Source organism: Gigantopelta aegis, chromosome 4, assembly GCF_016097555.1.
Source record: "Gigantopelta aegis isolate Gae_Host chromosome 4, Gae_host_genome, whole genome shotgun sequence".
NCBI classification, from domain to species: Eukaryota; Metazoa; Mollusca; class Gastropoda; order Neomphalida; family Peltospiridae; genus Gigantopelta; species Gigantopelta aegis.
Genome location: NC_054702.1, coordinates 118,343,287 through 118,367,774, shown reverse-complemented (window position 1 = coordinate 118,367,774; position 24,488 = coordinate 118,343,287). Strand labels below are relative to the sequence as shown.

Sequence of the window (24,488 nt, the reverse complement as noted above, 5' to 3'; positions counted from 1 at the left end):
CACCACAGCACCAATTACATAAATAGAATAGATGATTAACGACACCACAGCACCACAGCACCAATTACATAAATAGAATAGATGATTAACGACACCACAGCACCAGTTACATAAATAGAATAGAATTACATAAATAGAATAGAATTACATAAATAGAATAGAATAGATGTTTAACGACACCACAGCACCAATTACATAAATAGAATAGATGATTAACGACACCACAGCACCAGTTACATAAATAGAATAGAATAGATGTTTAACGACACCACAGCACCAGTTACATAAATAGAATAGATGTTTAACGACACCACAGCACCAGTTACATAAATAGAATAGAATAGATGTTTAACGACACCCCAGCACCAGTTACATAAATAGAATAGAATAGATGTTTAACGACACCCCAGCACCAATTACATAAATAGAATAGAATAGATGTTTAACGACACCACAGCACCAATTACATAAATAGAATAGATGTTTAACGACACCACAGCACCAGTTACATAAAATACATTGTACCAATCCTTTTTGTACCAGATACTGAGGGGCTAAATGAGGGTAGCCCTACCCATAGTCAACTAACACACAACGATATAGGGTAACCAAGCTTTCAAATGTCTTTAGTGGAGTTTTTCTTCTGATTTACTTGGAAGGATGAGTGGTTGGAAGAGGGGGTCGGAGTCGCTCAGACGCCCACCTTTAATTTTCAACCGAGAACACTGCCTTGTATAAACAGAATGCTGACATAATAAACATTAAATAATAATTATGATAATAAAATAATATAAATTAAAGAAAATATAATTAAAGAAATATAAAATCAATAATATAATATAATATATTGAGGTTATTACCAGAGTGTTTTTCGGTATCGTCAGTATCATATATTAGGAATAAAAATTGTATTATGCGAGCATAATACATTATTTTTATTCCTAATATATGATATTGACGATACCGAAATACACGAGGGTAATAATCTCTTTATCATATAAGCTCAAGCTTAATACAACATGTTTTTTGTAAACTGTACACTGTACACACAACTTTAATTACCATTACTAGATATTCAAATGACGTAAGAATATGTGGTGCGGTGTATTTTTGAATGGAAATGACGTCAAACTCGAATGACGTCATTTTGGATGTCCTTACATCAAAATAAAGTTATGCCTAACGTTTTTTGTTTTCTGAACTCTGGACAGCTTTCAGTGTCAAATTGCCATTGAAATGTTTTTATTTGATGACTATGAATGCATACGTCAATCATGGAGTGTCACCCAAGTACATTTGCTTAAATGTCAATAAACGTAGTGCCGAGACCTCGACTAATTTACATCTAATTTGCAAAGTTATCAAATTCTTAAAGTATGTGATCTGAAAAATATCACATACTTTGATTGCACTGAAAATGTAAGATATTATATGATAAAATATAATATAATATAATATATTTATAATATATTTATAATGTAATGTAATGTAATAATATAATATAATTAGTGGATAATATCACTGTTTCGTTGTTCACTATAAGGATTTATCACAAAATTTGGATTTAGGGACAACTTCGTCTCGTCCCCAAACCCAAACATTTTGTGATAAATCCTTATAGTGAACAACGAAACACAGTGATATTATCCCTATTCTAATACTACACCTATTAGGAGTATCTGTAAGACATTTTATTGTGTTTTTATTAAAGAAATCCCACAAATATAAAAAATAAAATTATCTATTCTCCTTACTTACAATATTCAATGAAAACGCTTGTAGTAAGTAAAAGTATGACATAATAAAAAAAAATTGTTCTCTTTACATGAGGTCACTGACTTAGGAGCAAACTAAATTGCAAATTTATCAGCATTGTAGTCTGTCTTTTGAACATGATTTATTGTAGTACAGGATACAGTAAAATAAATATTTTTGTTGGCTGTTAATTTCTGTTGCAAGACATATGGATATGATTGGACTTTACATTTGTGAGCGGAGTTTCAACCTCATATTGAATTATTTCGAGGAATTCGCCTGGTTTAATTTTGTACAAAATCCACGCTGATGGGGTAGGTCTACAAGTTTATAACTTGCTAACATATTTGCACTTAAAGTATTATTTTTGTGGGTTCTTCTAATTTTTATGATATTTTAGATCAGTTATTATTGATTCAAATTAGGCAAAAAACTAAAAACTTGTGTTTACTTAGTCATTTGTGGCCAGATGTCCATTATTCCCAATAACTGTTTTTCTGATAAGAATTTTTTGGGAAACAAACTACAATTCATATCCCAATATTTCATGATTTTCGTTGTTGGTAAAATGGTCAGTTTAATTTATTATCAAATTAGCTGTCACAATCAGCTATCGATTCCTGAAAATGACTGCAACGTGCAGCCATTGTTGTCAAGCAAAAATACTTGCCAAGAACAAAAATCTAAAGCTGCCATACTCTCAAATAATGTATTTCTTGTTGGTCTATTGTTATTTCCAGTGAGTGCCATCTGCAAACCGGTGGCAAATATGAATTGGAGAATGCACAGTACAGTGTGTTTCCAACTGTGACATTGGGCAAGATATCTCACTTGCAGTAGTCAGAAGGTTTATATATATATATATATATATATATATATATATATATATATATATATATATATATATATTTAATCTTATGGAAATGTTTGAATATCTAATATAATGGGATTGCTTTAATTTATTTTTGATAGATTTATGAATGTGATTTATTGAATGTGCTTGTGTTTTTTGTTTTTAGGCGTATCCATCTCTGAAACCACTGGCATCGTGGGTAGCAGATCTTGTGTCAAGAATGGCCTTCATTAATGACTGGATAACACATGGAATCCCTCCTGTAAGAACATTGAACAACACATTTGTTTGTATCAGCTTCTGTATCAGCTATATGTGCTTTATCTTTTGTTGCCATGTGTCCTTTATCTTCTGTTGCTATATGTCCTTTATCTTCTGTTGCTATGTGTCCTTTATCTTTTGTTGCCATGTGTCCTTTATCTTCTGTTGCTATATGTCCTTTATCTTCTGTTGCTATGTGTCCTTTATCTTTTGTTGCCATGTGTCCTTTATCTTCTGTTGCCATGTGTCCTTTATCTTCTGTTGCTATGTGTCCTTTATCTTCTGTTGCTATGTGTCCTTTATCTTCTGTTGCTATGTGTCCTTTATCTTCTGTTGCCATGTGTCCTTTATCTTCTTTTGCTATATGTCCTTTATCTTCTGTTGCTATATGTCCTTTATCTTCTGTTGCCATCTGTCCTTTATCTTCTGTTGCCATCTGTCCTTTATCTTCTGTTGCTATGTGTGCTTTATCTTCTGTTGCTATGTGTGCTTTATCTTCTGTTGCTATGTGTACTTTATCTTCTGTTGCTATATGTGCTTTATCTTCTGTTGCTATGTGTACTTTATCTTCTGTTGCTATGTGTACTTTATCTTCTGTTGCTATGTGTACTTTATCTTCTGTTGCTATGTGTCCTTTATCTTGTTGTCGGTCTGGTTGCTCATCTCAGTTTCCTTCTTATATATTATTACTATTATTGTTTTTCTTGTTTGGATGATCATTATGATTGCGACTATTATAGTAGTTGTTTGTCTTCAGGTGTTTTGGATCTCGGGATTCTTCTTCCCCCAGGCCTTCTTGACGGGTACTCTGCAGAACTATGCTAGGAAGATGGTTATCTCTATCGACACCATCACATTCGCGTTCAAGGTAAACTTTACATTAGAAAAACACCTAAGAGAAATAATTTGGGATGTTTACCAACTTTAAAATGTGGTCATTTTATTGCCCTAGACCAATATTGGAAATTTAATTCCATTTTATTGCTAGTTATTTTCACAAGCTTACAAAATGTTATTTATACCAGCTATGTTTGTAAAACAAACAAAAGTTGATAAAAATATTTTTGACATCTGACTTGTTTAGGGTATACCTGTGAAAGCCTGTACTAGTGTTGTTTGCTCAGTTTGTAATGTAGGAGGGTATACCTGTGAAAGCCTGTACTAGTGTTGTTTGCTCAGTTTGTAATGTAGGAGGGTATACCTGTGAAAGCCTGTACTAGTGTTGTTTGCTCAGATTGTAATGTAGGAGGGTATACATGTGAAAGCCTGTACTAGTGTTGTTTGCTCAGTTTGTAATGTAGGAGGGTATACCTGTGAAAGCCTGTACTGTTGTTGCTCAATGAGCTATGTGTGATGTGACTTCCTGCAGGTGCTGCGTGAGAGTTACTCGGAGTTGACGGAGGCGCCTCAGGATGGGTGCTACATCCGCGGCCTGTTCCTGGAGGGTGCGCGCTGGGACGGCGTGGAGCAGGTGCTGGCCGAGTCGAAGCCCAAGGAGCTGTACACCGAGGTCCCCGTCTTCTGGCTCATCCCAGAGTCGAACCGCAAACCCTTGGAGACTGGCATATATGAGTGTCCTGTCTACAAGACACTCACACGAGCAGGTAACTCACTTTAAACTAGTCTCCCCCGCCCCTTCAAAATACAAGCCAGTAGAGACGGGGATATATACATATCCTGTCTACAAGACACTCACACAAGCAGGTAACTCACTTTAATCTAGTCTTTTCCCCCCCCCCCCCCCCCCCCCCCCTTCAAAATACAAGCCAGTAGAGACGGGGATATATACATATCCTGTCTACAAAACACTCACACGAGCAGGTAACTCACTTTAAACTAGTCTTCCCCCCCCCCCCCCCCCCGCCCCTTCAAAATACAAGCCAGTAGAGACGGGGATATATACATATCCTGTCTACAAAACACTCACACGAGCAGGTAACTCACTTTAAACTAGTCTCTCCCCCCCCCCCCCCCCCCCCCCGCCCCTTCAAAATACAAGCCAGTAGAGATGGGGATATATACATATCCTGTCTACAAAACACTCACACGAGCAGGTAACTCACTTTAAACTAGTCTCCCCCGCCCCCTGCCCCTTCAAAATACAAGCCAGTAGAGACGGGGATATATACATATCCTGTCTACAAAACACTCGCACGAGCAGGTAACTCACTTTAAACTAGTCTCTCCACCCCCCACCCCCCCCTCCCGCCCCTTCAAAATACAAGCCAGTAGAGACGGGGATATATACATATCCTGTCTACAAAACACTCACACGAGCAGGTAACTCACTTTAAACTAGTCTCCCCCACCCCTTCAAAAACCAAGCCAGTAAAGACGGGGATATATACATATCCTGTCTACAAGACACTCACATGAGCAGGTAACTCACTTTAAACTAGTCTCCCCCGCCCCTTCAAAATACAAGCCAGTAGAGACGGGAATATATACATATCCTGTCTACAAGACACTCACACGAGCAGGTAACTCACTTAAACTAGTCTCCCCCGCCCCTTCAAAATACAAGCCAGTAGAGACGGGGGATATATACTGTAGAACATGAAAGTTTTGCGAATAACAAAAGTGTTGCGAAAACTGCGAACAACTAATCATCGCAGTACTTTATACACGCAATAATATAGCGACTTTACTAACAAATAGAACAACCAAATTTGTTTAACTACATTGATTTATTGCATATCACACTATCATTCAGGGAACAAAATGAAACAGAAATCATTGTCAATCACCATGTGTAATTAGCAAACACTAATGTTTATTTTCCGAGTAAAGTACATACCACTGCAAGCAGACCTGATGATCGCTAGCCACGCGTAATGGTTTCTTTGTCTTTCGATAACTTGTCAATGCATGCCACAATCCACCGGGCGTGAAACAGTTTGATCAAACTGATTCTTAAGTCAACAGGCTTGTTGGTGTTTTCTTTTATGTTCTTGGCCACAATGTCAGCATACCACTGGGTAAATTTTTCCTTGATTGCTAATTTAAACTCTGCATTCACCGATAAATCCATGGGCTGCAGCTCACCGGTGCAGCCAGCCGGGACAAATCGCACTTCAAAGGACCGTTTTCGTAGCAGGTCTAAAAATGATTGACATCTATGGGCTGCAAATACATCGAAGATTGCCAATGATTTCTGTTGTGCTGGTAGTCGGAGTTCTTTCTTCACTCGTTTGGCGTATGGAACCAGCACATTGTCAGTGTAGTCCAGCATCGTCTGCTTGTTGCTCCAGTGATTGGCGGAATGTGTCACGTGCCAGTTGTCGGGGAACTTGTAGGTTGGGTGGCATCGGTCGGTTACACCTTTGTATATTATCTGAGGAAGTAACAGGTTGCCACTGGCCGAACTTACCAGTAACATCGTGATCTCACGCTTGTCATCTATACCCACGACGGCAACTTGTTTCGCTCCCTTTTCTGCCAATGTCCAGTTGGAAACGGGTACAAGTTTGACGCCTGTTTGATCAAAATTTATTACCAACTCGGCGGGAATGTTGTTCGTCTTCACTGTTTTCCCTACCATCGCGATGAACTTTTCTTTCTGTTTGTCGAAGTCAGCTGGTAACTTTCGTGCCGCTTTTTTACCCTTTCATTTCACAAAACCAAGTCTTCGTAAAAACGAATCAGACCAGGCCTTAATCAAAGAGATGGATCCCCCCGTGTTCTTCAAGGAGGGATCGATTTTCGTGTAATACTATGCCACGGGCCGTTGCCAAGACAATGTTCCTGTTGATTATGCCTCCATCATGTTTATTGTCTTTGAGTACCAGCTAAGGTCGCAATACTTTTCGTGTAAGCTACATCTGATGTCGCAATACTTTCTACACGCAGTTTGGGCTACTGTTGGTATATCGCAATACATTAATGGCGCAATACATAATGGATCTACAGTACATATACTGTCTACAAGACACTCGCACGAGCAGGTAACTGACTTTTAAACTCGTCTCCCTACCCCTTTAAAATACAAGTCTATAGAGACAGGGATATACGAATATCCTGTTTACAAGACTCACTCGAGCAGGTAACTGACTTTCAAACTCCCGATGGCAGGTGATCGAAAACAAAAAATTAAAATCTACAATGCTAGCGTCATACGAAAACAAAAGAAACATCTAAAAGTCACTTCTTTCGATTTGCTGTCACATGCAATATATTGCTAGCAAATAGTTGGCCACCAATAATCTTTGACCCATCCATGACATCAGAATACCTACCAATGTAACTTTATTCAAGTTATAGTTAGTGTAAACACTGAAAAAACTAAACGTTATAGTTTGCCGCCATTTTCTTTTTTTTACGCTGGAACCCAAAGAATTGTTGCTCTAATATTAATAGTAGTACAGTGCAAATATAAAATGCAAAATAGTAACCAGTCTTTTATTAGTTTAAAGGTTGCATGTCACCATTTATGTTGCAAAACTTTCAATGTGTAAATTATTAATTTAATTTATAAAATATCACATAAATTGCACACACAAAAAATTAAGTACACAATATCATGAAATGAATAAATTTAAGTACCTACATTGAAAAAATACTAATTTTGTGTGTGTTGTGTGTTGCAGGGGGTGGGGAGGGGGTAAGCCTTTAACTGTAATACATGCTAATAAAGGTTCTTGTTTCTTTTCTATTTTATTTGGGGGGAGGAGGAGTTTCCATTCATGAGTACATAAATATATACTTATAAATAAGTGATAAAATATTCATTTAAGAATTGACCGCAATTATTTTTTGGTTCATGCAAGTATGAACAGAAAAAACTATTTGCACACTGTATGATCCCGCGTAGTGGGTCATACAAAAGTGTGCACATCGTTTTTTCTGTTCATACTTGCATGAACCAAAAAATAATTGTGGTCAAATCTTATAATTACATTTATATGCATACTTTAACAATACATAACTGAATTCATTTTGTTTAGCTTTAAATATGCCTGTAGTATTGTTTGTGTAAACTTCATTGATACTTATATCGCGTAAGAATGCGAACGTTCATTCACTATTATTTGAATCAGGTGATTTTTTGTAAATGACGTCATTTCCTCTAGCTGCTGTGCAATTTTACGGATCGTTTAGTTATATTGGAAGGAATTGTCCTATTCGTGTTTAGTTTATATTTTATGAAAGTGAATGAAGGGAACGTCTCTAACATTTCTGCTGTCAGTGGAACCGTTTAATTTTCGCCAACAGCTGTAGAACATCGCTTACAAGTAAGTTACAGACGTGAAGTTTCCTACATGATTTCTTTGGCCAACGACAGAGTCTCATGTCATGATTAGCGAAGAGGTTTTTTTTTGTTGTGTTTTTTTTTTTAATCAATGCATATAGATCCATATGTCTACTCTGCTATAGCATTTTCCATTAATTTATAGTATACATTTTTTGTAGCTTTCACATGTGTTTTCTTCAAAATATCTAAATATGATTGCCAGAATAATCTGGCTTGTTGCACTAAAGTAGTGCGAGTCGGGGGGTGGGGGGGGGGGGGTAGTAGGCGTGGCTTAATTTTTTGGGATTCATCGAGATATGAATGGGAAAAAAAAGCACCTCTGGACCAATCAGATTGCTGTAAAGTGTATAGACGCAAAGAAAATTTAATTATTTGTTTTTAATACTGTTAATTGTTGTAATACGTAACATGGAATATTTTTTATAACTTAGTTGGTTTTAGTGGAAACAATTATTTTCAAATTTTAATAAGTAACTTTATTTCAACTTTTTCTAAACAAACCATAAAGTATGCCTAATGAGCCTATGTATTACAAGTGCAAATTGATTAAACATGATCTCAGTATGCAAAATATACATTAAAAAGTTAATTGTTTTAATTTACTGGTTTCTTGTTTTATCAACAGTTAAAATTGGGAAAGTTAATTTTTCACCATGGCAAATTAAAAAAAAAATAATTCTAGAACCCCTGCTCTCAGTTGAGCAGGTAACTTACTTAAACTTATTTTTCACCCCCCCCCCCAACACATACACACACACCCACCACCCTTCAAAATGCAGTTTTGTATCAGTTACACATTGTCAGTGAAAATGGGGATAAGTTTTTGGTTTTAACCTGTAATTGTGTTGTTAGTATTATATACGCTGTTATTCATGCAGATTCTTTCCAAATGATAAGAAAATTTCTAGTATGTCACATACGACTGGTTAACTGTTTTATATAACCTCATCTGCAACAGGCTCCAATTTAATAGCATGCATTCTAGATTACAATAGATGGCATATTTAACAGTAGCTATTGCATCACCCATGTGTACCACACGGACAGTTATAGCTTTATAGTGGCTTTGCTTATCTCCGATGAACATTAGCCTTTCAAATGAAGTGAAATGCCTGCCAGACATGCAGCACTTAATGATATTGCTTATCTGCCCGGGATCCCTGCAGTGATGAGATAATAATTCACTGCTTTGATACAAGGCGTGACCTTCATCAATCTACCTGTAACACACACACATCAATCTGTGTCCTCAGCAAGTCTGTGTTAGGATCTATTTAAGTGAAAGTGGTCTGTGGTTTTACTGACACAATTAGTTAATAGTACAGTGTACTTTATTAAGATCTATTTAAGTGAAAGTGGTCTGTGGTTTTACTGACACAATTAGTTAATAGTACAGTGTACTTTATTAAGATCTATTTAAGTGAAAGTGGTCTGTGGTTTTACTGACACAATTAGTTAATAGTACAGTGTACTTTATTAAGATCTATTTAACTGAACGTGGTCTGGTTTAACTGACACATGTTAATATAGTACAGTGTACTTTATTAAGATCTATTTAAGTGAAAGTGGTCTGTGGTTTTACTGACACAATTAGTTAATAGTACAGTGTACTTTATTAAGATCTATTTAAGTGAAAGTGGTCTGTGGTTTTACTGACTCAATTAGTTAATAGTACAGTGTAGTTTATTAAGATCTATTTAACTGAAAGTGGTCTGTGGTTTAACTGACACACATTCATACAGTAAAGTGTACTTTATTAAGATCTGTTTAACTGACGCAATTAGTTCATACAGTACAGTGTACTTTATTAAGATCTATTTAACCGACAGTTCATACAGTACAGTGTACTTTATTAAGATCTATTTAACTGACAGTTAGTTCATACAGTACAGTGTACTTTATTAAGATCTATTTAACTGACAATTATTTCATACAGTACAGTGTACTTTATTAAGATCTATTTAACTGACACAGTTCATACAGTACAGTGTACTTTATTAAGATCTATTTAACTGACAGTTAGTTCATACAGTACAGTGTACTTTATTAACCCTTATCCTGCCGTTGACGTGTATACACGTCAAGCGTCATCACAATGACGTCACTTTGCATTGTTTTCATTTAAAAATCGTTTTCTAAATTAATTGTTGACATTTTTGTCAAAAACAAAGTAAGAAAATGTCAATAAATAGTCTTAGAATGACATATCCAAATATTTGCTAAATTGCTGTTGTACATCTTGTGTTTTTTTAAAAACAAAAATGACCCGTCAAATGGCGCGTGCTAATGTTTGTTATTGTTTCTTGTTTTTTTGGTAGCGGTTTCTTTTATCTCTACAAAGTTGTCATAATATACTATTATATATGAACTACATTATGACAGTTGCATTAAATTAGAAAAAGTATCACTTTTAATGCCTAAAAAAGGTACAAACACAATCAACTAATTGTAATCCGACGGCATAAACAGTCGTCGAAAAGCGCCATTTCCCTGTTTCTATTTATAAACAACAGGTCATGTGACAGCACATTTCCCGCCATACAATTTGACAGCAGTAGTACACATTGCTTGCATGTGCGGCTAACAGTTTTCATTAATAATTACAACGTGGTTACTTATACTACAGCAGACGATATTCTAACTAACTATGTTTACTTGAACAGTGACGTCGACTATATGATATTATGATCGAATACGCACATGTGCTCGGTGTTCGTCCTTGTTTTGTTGTGTGTTGTTTTTCTGCCAGTTTTTCCTTTTCAACATTCACATTAGTATTAATCACTACTGAGTGGATATATATTTGTTCTCATTTTAAAAAAATGAATTACAAACGATAGGTTACGAATATCTGCTGAAGTAGTCTGCAGAATACCGTGACCTACATTATTTTCAATAACCAATCACAAAACATTCTCGTTGCGTGTCACACATAATTATGTGGCGCCACCGGTTTTTTGTTTTTATTACTGTACCAGTCGCGGATCCAAGTATTTGGTGTGTGTGTGTGTGTGGGGGGGGTGTGTGTGCCGTGCATGGCTTTTTATGAATAAGCGTATATAAGCAGTGAATGTTTTGTAATAATGTATGGTGGATGACAATCTTTTAAAAATCAGGCATGTGTGCTGGGATTTTAGGTAGGGGTGTCTGGAGAGCGAAGTTTATAGGGGATTTCTGTAATGCTCCGCCGGAATATGTATTGATTTTTTTTTTTTTTAATCTGCTCGATCAGGGACCGGAAAGGGGGAGGGGGGGGGGGGGGGGGGGTCGACCCATTCCCTGCACACATATCTGGAAATGTTATAAAGATAAATTAATCATCATGAGGTAAACTGTAGTTGTGTTGCACTGTTGGATCTATTGTATTTTGATAAATTTATTAGTACCAAAATCTAAAATTTGGGCTAATACGACAGAGACATTCGGGCAAATTGAGCTGGCCTGAAACCTTTTCATCATGTACTAGTAGTTCCAACATTTCTCCCACAATACTAGTTGTAATTAAATCCATGTAAAATTGTGTAGTGCTTCGTTTGGCACATATAAAAAATATGAAGCGGCATAGGCCTAAGCGTACGGGCTCTCATTTTTGTTGGGCATGCAGGCACATTTCTGCCAGAGTTGAACGAAAATCCCTGAATCTAGATAACAACAATTATTATTCATATTAGCTTTACTGCCAAACAGCAGGGTCTCAGCTAACGGGTAGAGGCAATGGTGTGTGTGTGTGTGTTTTATTTTTTATTTAATGACACCACTAGAGCACACTTATTAATCATCGGCTATTGGATGTCAAACATTTGGTAATTTTGACATACTAGTAGTCTTAGAGAGAAAACCCCCAACATTTCATGGGGTTGCAAATGAATCACTACATATTTTTACATGGATTACAACTAATATTGTGTCAGAGTAAAATGATGGAAATACATGGTTAAAAGGTTTTAGGCCAGCTCATTTGCCCGAAATGCTATACCTGGATAGTATTCAAATAATATCTAAAGGCAAATAGATGACCAGTGTATATAACTTGTGAATGTCCCCTAGGTGGGGATGGAGATCACAATAGTTATATAGAAATTGCATATTCGTGACCCATTTCCTTGTGAATTTGGTCATTCTACCCCTCTCCTAAAGGTGGGGCACAAATAGGGGAAATTAAGCCAATTATCGTGTCCAGGAATACCATACAAATATCAATTTTGCGAATTTCGTTAATGTCGTGTCCCCTGCGCGCCCCCCCCCCAGGTAGGAGACAAATTCATTAAACCATCTATCATATAGACAAATGCATTTAAACTATTATGTTTTCAGAAATACTAGACCATTTCCAACCAGATTTATTTCATAGTTGCTCTCACCCATGGAAAACCCAAAACCATGAATTTGGTCATTTTAATCCCCCTAGGAAAATGGGTGCTCCGCACTCCATGTGTTTGGTAGTTGTGGTCAGCAATTTACTCAGGTGACCGTTTAGATCTATTTTGTATCATGCAATAAGTGTTCAACACTGGATACACATTATGTATACGGTACATATTGAATTTTAATTAGGGCTCACATGTTGATGTTTGTTTCTTTGGGTTTAAAACATTTTTTAGATGAATGGACATTTTTCTTTTTTTTTACAATTGTGACCGTGTGAAGCACTATGGCAAGTATCTTGTGTCACAATAAATTACGGAAATGCATAAAATCCTTTTTACTATTTCTATTATTCTAATATCAGTGTCCAGGGTTTCTGCCAGAGGGTATGAAGGGTAAAATTATGTATCCTAAAATCTTGGGAATTAATGGATACGTTTTAATAATTTTTAGAATGATTATAGTAAGATAGCTGCTGCTTAAAGTGTGTACATGAAATACAGTGTCCAATTTAAAAAGATTCCAAACCCCATAACCACCTAGTTGCGGCAGTTATGATCTGGAGTTTTCAAGTACTCTCAAATTATTGATTACTGGTGTCCTTTACTTTTGACCTATGACCCAAAAGTTGCATGCACACAGCAAATAGTTTCCAGTTTTACATACCTTACCATGGTAATCAATAGTTTGCATTGGTTACCATGGTAACAGTTTCGATCTGGGTACCATGGCAACATATAGTTTTGAACTGGTTACCATGGTAACAGAATTAATAAGCTTCATATATCTTTTCTACAGGCATAGTACAAGTATGTCACTATACATTGTTGTTTTTTCTCAGTCCTTGAAAATGATATTTTTTTAGAAAAAAAATTCTGTTTTGCATTGGTTACCGTGGTAACAGAATTCACAATTTTCACCCATCTCTTGTAAACAGCTGGGAGCTTATTATTACATCATTATACAGTGATTTGTATTCAAATAAATTCATTTAAAACATTTCATATGGGAAACGGTTCCTCTTTTTGCATTGGTTACCATGGTAACAGAATTAATTATGTTCATTTGAAAATGACAGGAAGTGAAAGGGCATATACCTTTTTTAAAATCTTGTGTCATTTGACAAAAATATATAAAGTAATAGAGATAGTATACATATTTTTAGTCTCTAGGTAATGTTGGACACAATGTCCACAAGTTACAAAAATGTGTTGATGGTAGTATGTGCATTTGACCCTATTATTCAAAAATAAAATTGGCTGTCTACTTAATTCTTTTTCTAAATCGAGTAGTATGGTTAATAGATCACATCATAGACTTAAATTAAAAGCAAAATATTAGTTTTTAATTAAAGTTTTCATAATTATTAATGAAAATATGGTATATTGAAATTTGCAGGTGTTGCCATGGTAACATAAATAATATAACTGACTATAAAATGTTAGCCTTATGTAGGTGGATATTCTTAGTATATATGTGTGTAATTTCATGCTGGAATGTCACCTGATTTTAATAATATTACCAGAAATGTATAATAGTTAATGCTGGAAATTATGTTCATAATTTACAAAAATGCGATGATAGCCGAATGCGCATCTGACCCTATTTTTCAGACAAACCGCGGTTGTTAACTTAATTTTTTCTTTACATCAAGCAGTATGGTTAATAAATCACAGCATAGACTTAAATTAAAAGAAAAATATTAGTTTTTAATTAAAGTTTTCATAATTATTAATGAAAATATGGTATATTGAAATTTGCAGCTGTTGCCATGGTAAAATAAATAATATAACTGACTATAAAATGTTAGCGTTACGTAGATGGATATTCTTAGTATATATGTGTGTAATTTCATGCTGAAATGTCAACTGATTTTAATAATATTACTAAAAATGTATAATAGTTAATGTTGGACATTATCTTCATAATTTACAAAAAAGCGTTGATGACAGTATATGTGCATTGCACCCTATTATTTTGAAACAAATGGCTGTCTGCTTAAATTTTTTCTTTAAATCAATCACTATGCTTAATAAATCACAGCATACACTTAAAAAAAAAAAAATAGTAGTGTTTTATTCATGTTTTCTTAATTATTAATGAAAAAATTGTATATTGAAATTTGCAGCTGTTGCCATGGTAACATAAATAAAATAACCATCTACAAAATGCTATCATTACGTAGGTGGATCATTATGCTATATATGGGTGTAATTTCATGTTAAAATGCCCATGGATTTTAATAAAATTACTAGAAATGTAGAACAGGTGAAAATTCTTTAAATTTAGCAAAAAGAATGTGGCAGGATAAGGGTTAAGATCTATTTAAGTAACACATTGAGTGTCTTAGCTGAAACAGGTGGAGATAACTCTATTCCAGATGGTGCGACGATCGACAGGGTCCCAGAAATCTGGTTTGTCTCTGACTGGCTTCAGGTTATAAGCGACCAACTGAGTGACTTGAAATACGTATCAGTTTGTTTTAACAGTAAAGTAATATTTTAAATATCAGAATGTGTTTTGTTGCATTTATTTACGGAAATATTATTCTACATTTTTCAGCTACGATACGTGAAACAAAATAGATTTTAATCATTTAACGTAAAAAATCAACAATTTGGATGTAAAACAAATCCATTCTAGTAAACAAAAGTGAAACACCCTACAGTAAACAGGAAAAAGTGCGACGTTTCTAACTGCATTCAGGTGCATGCGTTTGCAAAAAGTATCGTAATGCGCATGTGCAGTTCATCATTTTCCATTTTTAAGACAACTACATGAAAAAATATATGTTTCTTAATTATGCACAGTTGCCGAACACTTAATTTATTCAAATTTTTTTAAAAGAAAAATTCAATTTGTCAAGCCTTCTGGTCCGGTCCACGTTTTATCAACACACATCGCTCATACTTGATGTCAATACTGATAGGCATTACGTCCATACCTGCGCATAGTTTGTAAAATATAATTTTTTTAATGAATTGATTCTAAATTAACAAAATTTATATACTCAAAATTATTTACAACTGTTATGAATGTATTATGAATACTATTCACTACAATAGAGGCACAAAAATGTAGCATACCTTTTGCAGATCGAATATAATAATTGAAAACAAATTGTAACAACAGGGGTCCTAAAAATCATAAAAATTTAATTCTTTGGCCTTGTTGATCTGGCATGTGTGAGGTCATGTGACACGCACTGAAAGTTAATTCGTCTTTCTCCATTTTAAGTCAATTTCTACGAGTCATGTGGATCCGATATCGGTTATTTTAAGGAATAAACAAAAACGACTTAGTAAAATTAATGGTTTTAGGGGTTTGTAAAGTTTTGTATTTAGATACTTACTTTTCTCAACTTTTATTGTTTATAAAAATGTTCCTGAACTGTGAAGAAAAACCTCATAAATGAACGACATGCCGATGACAACAAATCGGATGTTGATTGCGCGAGCCGTGCACGAGAAAACAAAGTGTACGGAATTTGAAGCATAACGTAGTTAGGGATGTTGACGATACATATGCACATACATATTTTATTGATTATTATCCACAATATACATATATTTTCTTATAATAGACTTCCACCCTCATATCTCAGTACACATGTAGACAAACGTCAACTGGTAACAACTGGTAACCATTCACTGCAGTGTATACTATAGAACGTCCTGTGCAGAACCGTGCTGTGTAGGAATGTCCTGTACAGAGCCGTCATCACTATATTTTTAATACGCACACGTTAAATATATATTATTTTTTTTTTTTTTCGAGTATTATCCAAAATATACATATATTTTCTTTGTATACAAAATATATATTTATTCCCTTTACTGTTAATGTGTTTTCCACTATATCTAAGTATATAAAATACTAGACCGCCCTGTGTAGGAACGATACAAAATATATATTTATTTCCTTTACTGTTAATGTGTTTTCCACCATATCTAAGTATATAAAATACTAGACCGCCCTGTGTAGGAACGTCCTGTACAGAGCCGTCATCACTATATATATTTTTTAATACTATTATCCACACTATACATATATTTATTTTATTATTACTGATTTTACTGACCTCTTTCCCCCCCCCCCATCTCAGTACACGTGTAGACAAACGTCAACTGGTAACGACTGGTAATCGTTCACTGCAGCGTATACTATAGACTGTCCTTTGCAGAACCGTGCTGTATAGGAACGTCATGTACAGAGCCGATAAGGTTTTGGTCCGTTATGATCGTGGTATAACAAAGCAATGAAAAAATACAGATATTGTCCGAGTTTGTTGGACCCTGACGGGTGACGCGCCACCTGTTTTATTATCTCCCCTGTTCTGAGCTAAGATGGCCATTAGTTCATACAGTCCAGTGTACTTTATTTAGATTTATTAAGCGGAGAGTTTTCCTATTTGACTGACACACGTTCATTCAGTACAGTGGGATTAAGTACATGTAACAGACTTTGCTGCTGCTGGCTAAAAGGCATAATCATATGAGGTGATAATGGGATATCTTATGACAGCAGACAGAGGAGAGAAAGCCTTACAGTTACAAACACTTTCTAGTTTTTGATTAAACGATGTGTTGGGTTTCCAGTCTTGCAATGACAAACGCCTAGCTTTTGATTAAACAATGTGTTGGGTTTCCCTAGTCTTACAATTATGAACGCCTACTGGATTTCTATTAAACAATGTGCTGGGGTGTCATTAATAATTCTAAAAATTAAAAATTTCAAGTTTCCTATAGACAAGATAATTAGTTTGACTGATGGTAGTTTACTCTTGGTGATTTTCTTTCATTAACTTAAAGCTGTCTATGATATTACCCTACCATTTGTGAATATTGACTGTTAGTATTGAAGCTGTCTATGATACTACTGTACCATTTGTGAATATTGACTGTTAGTATTGAAGCTGTCAATGATACTACTGTACTATTCGTGATAATGACTGTTAGTGTTGAAGCTGTCAATCATACTACTGTACTATTCGTGATATTGACTGTTAGCATTGAAGCTGTCAGTGATACTACCGTACTATTTGTGAATATTGACTGTTAGTGTTGAAGCTGTCTGTGATACTACCGTACTATTTGTGATATTGACTGTTAGTGTTGAAGCTGTCTGTGATACTACCGTACTATTTGTGATATTGACTGTTAGTGTTGAAGCTGTCTGTGATACTACCATACTATTTGTGATATTGACTGTTAGTGTTGAAGCTGTCTGTGATATTGACTGTTAGTATTGAAGCTGTCTGTGATACTACTGTACTATTTGTGAATATTGACTGTTAGTGTTGAAGCTGTCAATGATACTACCGTACTATTCGTGAATATTGACTGTTAGTGTTGAAGCTGTCAATGATACTACCGTACTATTCGTGAATATTGACTGTTAGTGTTGAAGCTGTCAATGATACTACTGTACTATTCGTGAATATTGACTGTTAGCATTCAATGATACTACTGTACTATTCGTGATATTGACTGTTAGCATTGAAGCTGTCAGTGATACTACCGTACTATTTGTGAATATTGACTGTTAGTGTTGAAGCTGTCTGTGATACTACCGTACTATTTGTGATATTGACTGTTAGTGTTGAAGCTGTCTGTGATACTACCGTACTATTTGTGATATTGACTGTTAGTGTTGAAGCTGTCTGTGATACTACCGTACTATTTGTGATATTGACTGTTAGTGTTGAAGCTGTCAATGATACTACCGTACTATTCGTGATATTGACTGTTAGTGTTGAAGCTGTCAATGATACTACCGTACTATTCGTGATATTGACTGTTAGTGTTGAAGCTGTCAATGATACTACCGTACTATTCGTGATATTGACTGTTAGTGTTGAAGCTGTCAATGATACTACCGTACTATTCGTGATATTGACTGTTAGTGTTGAAGCTGTCAATGATACTACCGTACTATTCGTGATATTGACTGTTAGTGTTGAAGCTGTCAATGATACTACCGTACTATTCGTGATATTGACTGTTAGTGTTGAAGCTGTCAATGATACTACCGTACTATTTGTGAATATTGACTGTTAGTGTTGAAGCTGTCAATGATACTACCGTACTATTTGTGATATTGACTGTTAGTGTTGAAGCTGTCAATGATACTACTGTACTATTTGTGAATATTGACTGTTAGTGTTGAAGCTGTCTATGATACTACTGTACGTTACTAACATCAGTTCTTCCATAAATCTCGGCCTCGGGCCAGTGGAGTTTCTTTCTTTCCTTGTACCCACCCCAGGCCGTCGGTATGCATATCTATTAACTATTGTTGATTAATGGCCTGTAAACATTCCCCTTTGGCATCTGTTGAGAGGTGATCACGGTACATTGTTATAACATTATTACACCCCTCAATCTGAGTTACGTTTTATTTCAGACAATTTCCATAATGATCATGCCTAGCTCAGACTAAATATTGTTTTCTTTTAAACAATTTCTTGAATGTGTATGATGTTCTATAAACAATATTAAACACATAATCAGTAATTTAAGGAAAATAAAGTAATCAGTTACTAAAGTTTGTACACTTTGTAATTTATTTTTTAATAAGCAGGTGACTATTTTGTCTGTTGAAAAAGTAAACCTTGTATTAATACAAGTGTGTTATATCATTTCTGATTTTCTTATATTTAAAACTGTAGGCTATTATACAGTGTTAACATTTTATTTAAAGAGTGATGGTGTTTCTGGGTGTTTAGGTGTTATTGTTTTATAAATGTGACCTCATATTACCAATTCTGTAGGAACTATATTCCTGTGTTCTACATTGTGAAACACTGTAGCAGTTTAGTGCTGTATGTTAAATATTTGATGAGTTAATTGTTACTGCTAATGATTATTCCTATCCCAGGGGTACCCTGCCTGGCTGTAGTGGGTGTGCTGCCTGGGTGAGTGGCCACTAACAGACATGTTACTGTGTATGTGGAACAGTCCATTAGTGAATCAGGCAGTTTGGTCATTGTGTCTTATGTTTTAGCTGTTCTCTGTGGCTGGAACCACCCGCTGTATGATCGTGTCCGACTTGTCCTAGAACATGCCTTCAGTGGAACATGGTGTTCAACAACTTGCTCATGCAATATTAGCATTTTTTATTTTGAAAAACCCATGTAACATTTTATAATGCTAAGACAACTTCACCCTCAAATATTACTTATAATGCACACACAAACAAATTACTAGATAAAACAACAAAAATCTGTTAAAGAAAAAATATCAATGACAGGTTACATTTTATTTTAGTACTAGTACAATGGTTCACACACACACACACACACACACACACACACACACACACACACACACTCAGAGAGAGAGAGAGACAGAGACAGAGACAGACAGACAGAGTTATAGTGCACTGTCCATCCATCATAACTACTGTTACATGTTTTTTCTAAATGGCAACTTGACAAGTGTATCAGTATACATTGTAGAATGTTTAAACAATCTAAACCTTCCTAATGTTTTGAAAACATAGAACTCTTGACCAATACGTATCTCAGTCCCCCATTTTTTTAAAATTCATAATGTATCCCATAATGATTTTGATATGATAGTACCACAACTCCAACCATTATCCGGGTGATTTTGATATGATAGTACCACAACTCCAACCATTATCCGGGTGATTTTGATATGATAGTACCACAACTCCCAACCATTATCCAGGTGATTTTGATATGATAGTACCACAACTCCAACCATTATCCGGGTGATTTTGATATGATAGGACCACAACTCCAACCATTATCCGGGTGATTTTGATATGATAGTACCACAACTCCCAACCATTATCCAGGTGATTTTGATATGATAGGACTACAACTCCAACCATTATCCGGGTGATTTTGATATGATAGTCCCACAACTCCAACCATTATCCGGGTGATTTTGATATGATAGGACTACAACTCCAACCATTATCCGGGTGATTTTGATATGATAGTATCACAACTCCATCAATTATCCAGGTGATTTTGATATGATAGGACCACAACTCCAACACTTATCCGGGTGATATTGATATGATAATACCACAACTCCAACCATTATCCAGGTGATTTTGATATGATAGTACTACAACTCCCAACCATTATCCGGGTGATTTTGATATGATAGTACCACAACTCCCAACCATTATCCAGGTGATTTTGATATGATAGTCCCACAACTCCAACCATTATCCGGGTGATTTTGATATGATAGGACCACAACTCCAACCATTATCCGGGTGATTTTGATATGATAGGACTACAACTCCAACCATTATCCGGGTGATTTTGATATGATAGGACCACAACTCCAACCATTATCCAGGTGATTTTGATATGATAGGACCACAACTCCAACACTTATCCGGGTGATATTGATATGATAATACCACAACTCCAACCATTATCCAGGTGATTTTGATATGATAGTACTACAACTCCCAACCATTATCCGGGTGATTTTGATATGATAGTCCCACAACTCCAACCATTATCCGGGTGATTTTGATATGATAGTACCACAACTCCCAACCATTATCCAGGTGATTTTGATATGATAGTCCCACAACTCCAACCATTATCCGGGTGATTTTGATATGATAGTCCCACAACTCCAACATTATCCGGGTGATTTTGATATGATAGGACTACAACTCCAACCATTATCCGGGTGATTTTGATATGATAGGACCACAACTCCAACCATTATCCAGGTGATTTTGATATGATAGGACCACAACTCCAACACTTATCCGGGTAATATTGATATGATAGGACGACAACTCCAACCATTATCCGGGTGATTTTAATATGATAGGACCACAACTCCAACCATTATCCAGGTGATTTTGATATGATAGGACCACAACTCCAACCATTTTCCGGGTGATTTTGATATGATAGTCCCACAACTCCAACCATTTTCCGGGTGATTTTGATATGATAGGACCACAACTCCAACACTTATCCGGGTGATATTGATATGATAATACCACAACTCCAACCATTATCCAGGTGATTTTGATATGATAGTACTACAACTCCCAACCATTATCCGGGTGATTTTGATATGATAGTACCACAACTCCCAACCATTATCTGGGTGATTTTGATATGATAGTAGCACAACTCCAACCATTATCCGGGTGATTTTGATATGATAGGACCACAACTCCAACCATTATCCAGGTGATTTTGATATGATAGGACCACAACTCCAACACTTATCCGGGTGATATTGATATGATAATACCACAACTCCAACCATTATCTGGGTGATTTTGATATGATAGTACCACAAGTCCAACCATTATCCGGGTGATTTTGAGGTATAATATCCGCCCGGTTCCCTCCATTATTATTTTTAGTTAGGGTTAGGGGTTGGGGTTAAGGTTAAGGTTAAGGTTAAGGTTAATGGTAGGGTTAAGGGTTAAGGGTTAAGGGTTAGGGTTAGGGGAGGGGGGGACCGGGCGGATATTTTTCCGATTTTGATATGATAGTCCCACAACTCCAACCATTATCCGGGTGATATTGATATGATAATACCACAACTCCAACCATTATCCAGGTGATTTTGATATGATAGTACTACAACTCCCAACCATTATCCGGGTGATTTTGATATGATAGTACCACAACTCCCAACCATTATCCAGGTGATTTTGATATGATAGTCCCACAACTCCAACCATTATCCGGGTGATTTTGATATGATAGGACCACAACTCCAACCATTATCCGGGTGATTTTGATATGATAGGACTACAACTCCAACCATTATTGGGGTGATTTTGATATGATAGGACCACAACTCCAACCATTATCCAGGTGATTTTGATATGATAGGACCACAACTCCAACACTTATCCGGGTGATATTGATATGATAATACCACAACTCCAACCATTATCCAGGTGATTTTGATATGATAGTACTACAACTCCCAACCATTATCCGGGTGATTTTGATATGATAGTCCCACAACTCCAACCATTATCCGGGTGATTTTGATATGATAGGACCACAACTCCAACCATTATCCGGGTGATTTTGATATGATAGGACTACAACTCCAACCATTATTGGGGTGATTTTGATATGATAGGACCACAACTCCAACCATTATCCAGGTGATTTTGATATGATAGGACCACAACTCCAACACTTATCCGGGTGATATTGATATGATAATACCACAACTCCAACCATTATCCAGGTGATTTTGATATGATAGTACTACAACTCCCAACCATTATCCGGGTGATTTTGATATGATAGTCCCACAACTCCAACCATTATCCGGGTGATTTTGATATGATAGTACCACAACTCCCAACCATTATCCAGGTGATTTTGATATGATAGTCCCACAACTCCAACCATTATCCGGGTGATTTTGATATGATAGTCCCACAACTCCAACATTATCCGGGTGATTTTGATATGATAGGACCACAACTCCAACCATTATCCAGGTGATTTTGATATGATAGGACTACAACTCCAACCATTATCCGGGTGATTTTGATATGATAGTATCACAACTCCATCCATTATCCAGGTGATTTTGATATGATAGGACCACAACTCCAACACTTATCCGGGTGATATTGATATGATAATACCACAACTCCAACCATTATCCAGGTGATTTTGATATGATAGTACTACAACTCCCAACCATTATCCGGGTGATTTTGATATGATAGTACCACAACTTCCAACCATTATCCAGGTGATTTTGATATGATAGTCCCACAACTCCAACCATTATCCGGGTGATTTTGATATGATAGGACCACAACTCCAACCATTATCCGGGTGATTTTGATATGATAGGACTACAACTCCAACCATTATCCGGGTGATTTTGATATGATAGGACCACAACTCCAACCATTATCCAGGTGATTTTGATATGATAGGACCACAACTCCAACACTTATCCGGGTGATATTGATATGATAATACCACAACTCCAACCATTATCCAGGTGATTTTGATATGATAGTACTACAACTCCCAACCATTATCCGGGTTATTTTGATATGATAGTCCCACAACTCCAACCATTATCCGGGTGATTTTGATATGATAGTACCACAACTCCCAACCATTATCCAGGTGATTTTGATATGATAGTCCCACAACTCCAACCATTATCCAGGTGATTTTGATATGATAGTCCCACAACTCCAACATTATCCGGGTGATTTTGATATGATAGGACTACAACTCCAACCATTATCCGGGTGATTTTGATATGATAGGACCACAACTCCAACCATTATCCAGGTGATTTTGATATGATAGGACCACAACTCCAACACTTATCCAGGTGATTTTGATATGATAGTACTACAACTCCAACCATTATCCGGGTGATTTTGATATGATAGTACCACAACTCCAACCATTATCCGGGTGATTTTGATATGATAGTCCCACAACTCCAACCATTATCCGGGTGATTTTGATATGATAGGACCACAACTCCAACCATTATCCGGGTGATTTTGATATGATAGGACCACAACTCCAACCATTATCCAGGTGATTTTGATATGATAGGACCACAACTCCAACACTTATCCGGGTGATATTGATATGATAATACCACAACTCCAACCATTATCTGGGTGATTTTGATATGATAGTACCACAAGTCCAACCATTATCCGGGTGATTTTGAGGTATAATATCCGCCCGGTTCCCTCCATTATTATTTTTAGTTAGGGTTAGGGGTTGGGGTTAAGGTTAAGGTTAAGGTTAAGGTTAATGGTAGGGTTAAGGGTTAAGGGTTAAGGGTTAGGGTTAGGGGAGGGGGGACCGGGCGGATATTTTTCCGATTTTGATATGATAGTCCCACAACTCCAACCATTATCCGGGTGATATTGATATGATAATACCACAACTCCAACCATTATCCAGGTGATTTTGATATGAGGAACCATTAAACCAGGGATTTTTTGTATAATATTACTAAA

At 36.0% G+C, this 24,488-nt stretch overlaps 1 protein-coding gene across 1 annotated transcript in view; it reads left to right on the top strand.

The window, feature by feature from the left end:
* The window catches only part of LOC121370223 (dynein heavy chain 1, axonemal-like), a 175,400-nt gene extending 155,856 nt beyond the window's left edge, over positions 1-19,544 (top strand). Inside the window, exons 76-80 of the mRNA XM_041495345.1 lie at positions 2,775-2,870; positions 3,627-3,737; positions 4,239-4,473; positions 14,866-14,960; positions 19,491-19,544. Coding sequence (XP_041351279.1) covers positions 2,775-2,870; positions 3,627-3,737; positions 4,239-4,473; positions 14,866-14,960; positions 19,491-19,544 — 591 coding nt within the window. The remainder of the gene's footprint in view (positions 1-2,774; positions 2,871-3,626; positions 3,738-4,238; positions 4,474-14,865; positions 14,961-19,490) is intronic.
* Positions 19,545-24,488: the final 4,944 nt, after the last annotated feature.